Source organism: Leptonychotes weddellii, chromosome 5 (assembly GCF_054177405.1).
Source record: "Leptonychotes weddellii isolate Sample4059 chromosome 5, ASM5417740v2, whole genome shotgun sequence".
Lineage (NCBI taxonomy): Eukaryota > Metazoa > Chordata > Mammalia > Carnivora > Phocidae > Leptonychotes > Leptonychotes weddellii.
Genome location: NC_138373.1, coordinates 142,476,537 through 142,486,293, shown reverse-complemented (window position 1 = coordinate 142,486,293; position 9,757 = coordinate 142,476,537). Strand labels below are relative to the sequence as shown.

Below are 9,757 nucleotides of genomic sequence, written 5' to 3'. Positions count from 1 at the left end.
AACCTGGTGATAGGTATTAAAGAGGGCACGTATTGAATGGAGCACTGGGTGTTATACACAAACAGTGAATCATGGAACACTACTTCAAAAACTAATGATGTAATGTATGGTGATTAACATAATATAATAAAATTTTTAAAAAATGCATCTGAAAAAAAAGAATGCAGAATAACATGTAAGATTAGGAATATAAATTTACTGGTAGCTTAACAGTGGATATTTTTATATCAACAAATGCATGTTAAGTGGACTTGGTAAAGTTGTATGGTATCTGGGGGAAAAGTGCCAGTATTTTAAACAGATGCATTTCAAGCTATCCTATACAAATGCCAAACTTCTTCCCATAAGTTTTTAATGGCCACTGAGCTAGTTATTTTAATAAACATATTTACACAATGAAACTATCTTCCTTCTATTTAGTCAGTACAGGATATTAACCATCAACGTACAAAGTGCTAACTAGCTTTTTTGAAGGACTTGATAACTCTACATTTCAGGTAGAGCTGAAAAATATGTGTAAGAAAAATTACCAAATCCCTATGGGCCTTAGCCAATAGGTATTATTTCCAGGGATTGTAGTCGATTCTGTCCCAGCTTCTCACACCCTGCAGGTCTCAGGTCTGAACACTTTCCAAAGTCCTTTACAATGACCTATAAGTTCCTAAGAATGATTGGGTTGAGAGGTCATTATTTTAGCCAGAAGGAAGAATTTGGAGATTCCAGACACCTTTAGTGAGAACTCTTGTTTTTGGTCATGATGAAAATATGTTCTGGGAAAAAGGGATATTGTGGATTCTTGAACTTTATTCTGTACCAATAATGATTCATTATGTCCTCCTCTAAGGGCCTCCTGGTTAGAGGTGAAACCAAGAGAAAAGCTCCTTATGTTTATGCATGCAGATGCCATTTCCTCCTGGATTTAATCCATATGTTATTTGTATAAACTTTGCTATTTAAATATATTCAAGGATAAAATAATAACTATAGGAAAAGTATAATGACTTGATTCTATACATTATTAGAGGGCCCAGTATAGTCTTTTAATTCATTCTATAGCTATTTATTGAGCAACTGCAATATTCCAGGCATTGTTTTAGAGAAAGGGATATAACAGTGAACAGACAGAGGGGTCTCTACTATATAGGGCTTCTATTCTAAGCAAAACTCAATATTCCTTGGATAACAGCATTGCTTGCTAATAAGTGAATGGTAGCACTAAAGCAAGGAACGCAGGGTTTTTATCGCAGGAATAGTTTCCAATAAAGATGAAATAATAATAATAACAAGTAAATAATGATAACTAATACTTATGTAGTGCTTCCCATGTGCCAGGCCTATATAAGTCTTTTTAGGTACTAATTCTTTAATTCTTAATCCTACAAGGTAGGAACTATTATTATGCTAGTTTATAGATGAAATTGAGACACAAGAGATTGCCACTTGCACAAGTTCACATAACTAAAACTGAAAGAGTCAAGATTTGAACCCAGCTCAGTACGTCTGTGATTTTACAGATTCTAAGTCAATTATAAAACTTCCCAATCTTCTACTTCTAAAACTCTCCCTTTCTCCATAGGAGAAAAAGAAAAAAAATGAAAAATGTCTCCTTTTTACAAAAATTAAACCAAAACAAAATGCAATAAAACTACAGAGGATGATCCCAGAATGTGTTCCTTTTTTTTTTTCCCCTCTTAGTAGGAAAAGATGCCACGGGCCAGAATTCTGGATTTTTCAGTCTCCTTTGGTCAACAAATCCACGATAGTGGCAGATGAATAGAAACACATTTCTGTGTGATTAGAAAGCAATCTGTAGTCCCCATGACACCAGGGGCACATAAAGTAGCCTGAGTAAAGTTTGACTAAACTAAAAACTAAAGGCCTATCTACTTACATATGTCTTTCTTAGAAAAGAAACAGGCTCAAGCTGTCCGTGAGATTGACTGATGAAGTATCAACTATGAAAGGTTGAGACCCAGTGTTAGAAATAGATGGGTAGGGTACATAAAACTTCATCAAATTAATGTCACTTTTTCTCCCTTATTTTTAGGAAGTACATTTGAAGAACGCAAGTAGAGGGAGTGCAGGAAACAAGAACTACAGAATGTAGGAAGACATTCCTGAATTGTGAAGAATGACATGCCACCAGCAGGATCATTTGCTCTGTAGGAGTTACCTGATAAACATCAGAAGACTTACCAAAAAAAATAAGTTTGATAACATTTCATAAGATGGGCATTCCCCCCAATGAAATACGCAAGTAAACATTCCAACATTGTCTTTAGGAGTGATTGTTAAAAGCTTTGCACCTTGCAAAAATGGTCCTGGAGTTGGTAGATTGTTGTTGATCCTTTATCAATAATGTTCTATAGAGAAAAATATATATATAAATATATCTTAGTCCCTGCTTCTCAAGAGCCACAAATGCATGGGCGTTGTATAGATCCAGTTGCACTAAATTTGTTTCTGAGTCTTGGCTGCTGGAGCCATTCATTCAGCAGTCTTGTCTAAGTGGTTTATTCTTTTTTTTTTTTTTTAATTTGCACTTCTTTCTACGCAACACAGGCCATTTGTTTTACAGTGTCTGATAATCTTGTTTGTCTATATTCACCCTCCCCCCACTTCATCTTTATATTTGCCAAATTTGGCCTCCTCAAGAGCAGCAACAAGCAGTCAAATAGCACACCCAAAAGATTTTAACCCAAAAGATTCCATCTGTGGCATTTGTACCAAATATAAGTTGGATCCATTTATTTTAGACACAAAGCTTTATTTTTCCACATCTTGCTAAAAAAAATTTTGAGGCCAATCATTTTTAGGCATATGTTTTAAGCATAGAAAGTCTCAAACTCTCAACAGTTCCTTCAAATGATGAGTTAATGTGCAACCTGATTAGTAACTTCTCTCTTTTTATTTTTTCCATATAGAGCACTATGTAAATTTAGCATATCAAGAATACAGGATATATCACAAACAGTATGTAAAACTCTGTTTTTTAGTACAATGGTGCTATTTTGTAGTTTGTTATATGAAAGAGTCTGGCCAAAACGGTAAAAGGTGAAAGCAAAACAGAAGAAGCCTGGAGCCAAAGATGATACGAAGGGGAAGAGTCCTAAAAATCCATCCATTTGGGAAAGAAGGCAAAATTCCCCCAATGATCCCTTCCAAGAAAAACTTAAGACACAAAGTCCGCTAATGCAAATTTGATTGGGGAGTCCAGAGAGGAGTGGAAAAAGCAGAAGGCTAGGAATTTAACAGTCCTGGCTTCTATTTCTCACTGAAGAAATAAACATTTGCTGACTCTGTCACGGACTCACCACTGTGTGACTTTGGGCAAGTCACTTCACCTCTCTGTGCCTCAGTTTCCTCATCTACAAAATGGGGGCAAAACGCCATCTACCTACCTCACAGGGGTGGTATTAAAGATTACAAAGATAAAGCTCCAGATTTTATCCTGGGTTGCTATAAGGGCACAAGGTCAGAGCCCTTCAGCTGCTGGGATGCAAGGAATTGTAGAAACAACCCATTCACATCATAGCTAGGGAACTGATCAGCTGAATGTTCCTGATGTGCTAATTCTTGTCAATGTAGCTATCCCACAAACTATCCAACTATCTAGTTGTTAAAAGCTGCCAGCTCCATCTCTTTTAAAACCCTTTCAAAATAAGTAAGAAATATCTGATTTACAATCAGATCTGAATTCTGCATTTGGATTTATGAATACAAAGTGCAAAGAGAGAAATGAAAAGAAAAAAAGAAAAAAAAAAGACTTCCACCAGTGAAAGAGGGACTACTCCATCTGTTGGCACTCATTGACTCCTCCAGGCAGTTACTAGTAATCTAGTAATACTTCTTGTAAAATTATAAATGATACTCTATTCATTTTGAACAATATAGTTATTCCTTCTTTTTGGGTAACCTAAAAAAATGGCCCAGGATTTCAAATATTGAAATAATATCTTATTCTACAAAATCACAAAATCACTTTCTTTAATAAATTTTGCTCTTATCCTTAGCTATATTTACATATACATATACATTTTTTTAATTTTTGTTAAAATATGCTTGACTAGAGTTGCTAGTTGAGAGGCAAAATTTTCCTTTAGAACTAGAAATTTTCTTTTATGTCTGCTGACAAGAGTGACCCCTGGCCATCTGCGGATGCATCTTATCCATTCAACTGAAAATTGATATCAAGAAAATCCAACAGTGAGGATAGGCCCATGGTGATCTAGAAAATGTTTCCCATCTACATTTTAAGATTTTCTTATTAGAACAATGAATCATCCATCATTCAGATCTTTTTATCTGCCTTCAAACTTTTTGGTGAAAAGCCACCAGCCTTGATTACTTCATGCAAAGTGTATTTCTTTGTTCTTGGAAATTGTGCATGGAAAACCAGAATAGCATCTTTAGTTTCCATCCCACTGTTTCACCTCAAGGTTCAGAAATTAGAAAACGTCTAAGACCTCCTGGATCTTCAAACATATGCAAAAAGAAGCCCTATATAGTGGGTACCCTTGCTCAGCCAATAAGTGCTTAAACCCTCAGACCCTCAGCATTACTTGAATTGAGCACCTCTGTCATACTGAGCAATGTTGTGATCACTATAGACAAATGTAAAAGAAACTAGAAGTCATTTTTGCCCTTAAATCTGTTTTCCAGAGAGATGTGTTCTGTGGATTTAGATGCTGGACCTCTCTTCCCAAAATGGCCCTTCTGGTTTTTATTTCTTTTTCTTCATGTATATCTTTTAAAATTGCTATCTCCCAGCAACACTTTACATGCAATCTTCTGCAGACCTATGGGTTTCCAGGCACAGTTGGATATGGTAATTCTAAGAGTGTCTATGACTTATTTGATTCACTTAATAATTCTATTCACAGCCAAAACTACCCTAGTGAGGAAAGCTTAAATATGCAAAGCTATATTATCTTTCTTCATTTTTTCTGACACATAATCCTCTCCAACTGTATCATAAATCAATGAACTAAAAATTAACTAATTATACTAACTCACTATCTTATTTTTAAATGAATAAAACTGGGGGATCAATGTAAAACCTCAAAAATCAGTTGATCTACATACTACAGCAGAATGACCCAGGATCAATAGAAAGGAGCACCTAAAATTTCACATCTCAAAACTTTTATAAGCTTTGCTTTGGATTTTTCAAATGAGGCAATTTCAAAATGTTTATGAAAAAGCTGTAAATATCAGTAAGAATGAGCTTTCAGCTTACAGGCTTAGCTTTAATTTAACTGACAATACTGAATACCTAGATCAAATTTCAGTTCCCAGTTCCCCAAATAACATTACAGTATCTTTTGAACACCTTAAGATGAGGAAGATCCACTGAAAAAGTTAATGTACCCTTCCATCAGAATCCACTCTTCTAGAAATAAAGAAAAACTTGCAACACCCACCCCCCGACAGGCACGCACACGTGCACACACGAACGCTCAATCTAAGAGTCCAATGGAATACTGGGAAGAAATCACTTCCTTGAAAAAACTTATTGGGGGGGAAAAAAAAAGGCCTAGCCTCCCTTGAGAATCCATCCCCTCCTTGGAATGTCAATGTTTGTGTGATGACACCATCTCATGCACTGTGGCTCCAGGGTTTCTGTTACTAGTTTATGCGCTTGGGAGACTGCTCAAATGGACGATGTAGCACATTTTGCTTTCCCATTTATTGTTTGGCCGGCTATGCCAATGTGGTGCTATTGTTTCTTTAAGAAAGTACTTGACTAAAAAAAAAAAAAAAAAAGGAAAAAAAAAGAAAGCATAGACATATTTTTTTAAAGTATGAAAACAACAATTCTATAGATAGATGGCTTAATAAAATAGCATGAGGTCTAGTCGCCACCACCTTTCAACTTTTTATCACAAGTAGCGTACTGTTCACCAAATTGTGAGTTTGGGGGTGTAGGGACAGAAGATGGAATTTTTGTAAAGTTAGAAGGCTCTGTTATTCTGCTGGCTCTCAAACTCAGCAAAATTAGCAATATGTTATCCAATCCAAACACCTCGACCAAGAGCATAGAGTATACATGGGGAAAAAAAGGACCTTACACACAAATGGCAGAACAAAACATGATGAAGTTACTTATTGATTTTTGTGCTCTCTGCTCTAAAACAGATATTCAGCAAGTGGAGAAAATAAAAACAAAGAGAAAAAATGCATAGATTAAATCTGCTAAAGATAGCTTCTGCCACATCCCCCTTAAGTCATTCTTTGGCATTTACTGATTTATAGAAGATACTCTCCCTTCATCTAAACATCTCAAAGAGCAGTAGCTCTCATAAAAAGCAATCACTGATCTCATTGGGAAGTGTTGGAAAGTATTTCCTTATGAGATGGGGGTTATCTACTGATAAGGAAAGAGAAGAATTTATAGAAATCGTTGAAAGAGATGGCTAACAATCTGTGAAGATTTGTTTTTGTTTTCGTTTTTGGGTTTTGTTTTGTTTTGTTTTTTACTTTATACAGTCTTTATGAATATCTTAATGTTCAAAAATGACTTGGTTCTTTCTTCTTTTTTTATATTGGAATGAGGGATGATAAGTTAAACCCACATAGACTCTTTAAAACTATAGGCTAGATAGAAGTGTATGTTTGACTTGTTGAAGCTATAATCAGACTATTTAAAATGGTTTTGCTATTTTTAATCTTAAAAGAGTGTACTAATTTATTAGAGACAGTTCCTGTTTGGCTCTCTTCATAAGAAAGAGCATTCCCACTCAAATCACCTGGGCTTTCCCATCAATGTTTTCAAAAGATAAATCTGATTTATCCGTCATTATGGCATCATTTATTTAAAAAAATTTTAATAGAAGAATTGTAATTCTTTATTCCCTCTCTTGCAATGATCATGAAGTTCAGAATATGAGGGAGCAAAAACAAGAAGAAAATTTTGTTGATTTTTGTTTTTGGTTTGTTTAAATGCTAGTGTTTAATCCTATAGTACATATTTGCTTATTGCTATTTTAATATTCTAAAAGACTTTCCTGTTAGGTGTTAGAAACTGATACATAGATATCTTTTTTGTGTGATTTCTATTTAAAAAAAAAAGGAGATGAGAGGACTGTCTGAAGCTTTAAAGTGCATATGGTACAGGATAAAGATACCAATTAAAATAACCAAGTCCTATCTAGAACAATACTTTCTTGGGGGAAACCTCTCATAGATAAGACAGAGGCCCAGGGAATTTTTGAAACTGTCTCTATTCCTCCCAGTCCTTATTCATTTAGTATTTGCCTCAAATTTTTATAGAGGGGTGACCAAGCTGAAACCCTAGAATTAAAGGGACCTCTTTAAAAAACATATATTCCACATGTTCCCTCTTAATTTATGATTACACCTTGATCTTAAACATGGTCCCTCTTTCTCCCCATTCTTCAGCTGTCATTGATAGGGTCTTTGAAGGAAAAAAAATGTTAATTTTAAAAGGGGAACACAAAAGTCCAAATGTAACTGATCAATTGAAATGTGAGTTAAGATGGAGATAGTTTCTCCTACTTTATCCCTGCTGAATCATCTGATACCTTCAGAATGACCTTTTGCAAGCCTTAGAATCTGCCTTTTATTTAATTGCCCAGACCTACTGCATCCTAAAAGTAAACATTATTCATTTTCTTTTGCCCAAAATGCACTGATGTAAAAGTTGGAAAAATAAAAACAAAACTCAAAAATCCCTTCGAAGTCACCCACTGGCCCCATTTACCTACCCAGAGCAAAGTCACTTCTGTTAATCCCTTAATCTGATTTTGTTTGGATATTTATCTTGTACCTGCTGCTAAACACACTGCAGGAGGGACTCTGAAACCTCAAACTGTCTACTCACATCTCTTATCTGTGTCTGTGTATCATTAAAATGTCTATTCAAAATATTAAAAACTTTCAAACACCATGCAGCTTGTATTCAGTTTACATAAAGGCCCCAAATACCATGTCAGATCTCTTGTTACTAAGAGAGTTAATGAACTATGAGAACTGGGATTACATCATGTGTTTTGCTTCATATGGTTTTATCACACTTACAGACCAAGTGTGATAAGTACACTTACAGACACTGAATTTTTCCCTGCTGCTTTGAAACCAGAAAATAATGATTGGTCATTCGTTATATCTTAGTTCAAAAGCGTATTTTTTATTAAATTAACTCTGATTGTATTTGAAATCATTATTCATTTATGGCAGAGAAATATCGATCCTAATGACTTCTAAAACTGTAACTAACTGAATCATTATCTTACATTTACTGTTAAGTAAGCATATTTGGAAAAATGTATGGCTAGAGCGTCATAATAAAATGATATATCTTTCTTTAGTAATTACATTAAAATTAATCATGTTTGATTAATTAGTTCTTTTGGACAATGTTGGTGTAATGTGTCATTCCTTAAGAATTCTATTGTTATGTAGCATTTTTATTAATGAAGGTCACTGCAACAAATTAACAAGAAAACTTACCCAGAAAAATAAAACTAATCATACACCAGAATGGAGATATCTTATAGAATTTACAGATTATATTTAAAAATAAATGTTTGAAAGAGCTTGTACAAACTATGTAAGAGATGTATGAATTGTACGATATATGCATTAACAATAAAGCAGGTGTAATTAACCAACCCCACTCACTGTAACCCAACGGTGAGTTATAATCCATGACACAAAGGGTCTGGGAAAAGATTTTCTATCAAATAGGGCACATAATATACAAGTAGCATTCAATATTTACCCATATTGTGAGATTTCATAAGAATGTGGTCTCTCAGCATTGAGTTTTTATTTCAATAAATCTTTCTAAATCTTTACTGAATATCAAACTCACAGCAGCATTTGTAGAAGCACAAGGTGGAAAGATTAATAATTTCCCTCTTGTTGTTTGAAAGTATCTCATTCTATTTTCCTTTTCTTAAAACTTCCATGAACTATTTGGAAAGTTACCTAAATATAAAAAAGACTCAGGAGACTTGTACTTGATTTTAAGGAACTACTAGCTACCAGTTTATTATTTTCCCACGTGCAGCTCACCGTGACTCCCGTCACTCCCTCAGAGTCCCCACAGCTCTCCTTAACCCTATCCTCCAGACCTCCTTGTCCTATTTGCGCTCAGTATCTTGCTGCCTATGGCTATGAGCTTCTAACTGCATTGCTTCTCTCCCTAGACAATGCTTTTCTCCCTTTATTCACACTAGGCTAAGCTGGGCACAGCCTTTCAGTAAAGGTTTTGGGGATGATGAAGTGGGAGGCAATAAAGCACGTGGCAGAAATTGGCTGCTAATGTCAAACATCACTGTTAACTAAAATCCATTAAGGAAAGTCTGGCTGCTCATGTGTCTCTTGTCATTTTAGTAAAACTCCTTCCTCCATTCAACAAACTCTCCCTAGAATTACTTCCTATCCAACACTTCATCCTCTCCCTTAGAAAGAACTTGCAAAGTTGGAGTGGGGGGGGAGCACCTGGGTGGCTCAGGCAGTTAAGCATCTGACTCTTGGTTTCAGCTCAGGGCATGATCTCAGGGTTGTGAGATTGAGCCCACATCGGGCTTCATGCTGGGCATGGAGCCTGCTTAAGATTCTCTTTCCTTCTCCCTTTGCCCCTTCCCCCCCAAAAAACAAATAAAATAAAAATACTATTCATATTTGCTGAGCATTTGCTAGGGGTCAGTCACTATGCCAAGTGGTTTACCTCTATTATCTCATTAGTCTTTACAAAAATTCTATGAGTCAGGCACTATTATGAACCCTA

At 35.3% G+C, this 9,757-nt stretch overlaps 1 protein-coding gene across 3 annotated transcripts in view; it reads left to right on the top strand.

Moving 5' to 3' along the window:
* IGF1 (insulin like growth factor 1) overlaps positions 1–8,362 on the top strand; it is a 73,691-nt gene extending 65,329 nt beyond the window's left edge. For all 3 annotated transcript variants that reach the window (XM_031025916.2, XM_006731307.3, XM_006731308.3), the window contains one exon: positions 2,048–8,362. In XM_031025916.2, the coding sequence (XP_030881776.1) occupies positions 2,048–2,073 (26 nt within the window). In that variant the 3' untranslated portion in view covers positions 2,074–8,362. The remainder of the gene's footprint in view (positions 1–2,047) is intronic.
* The last annotated feature ends 1,395 nt before the right edge of the window (positions 8,363–9,757 follow it).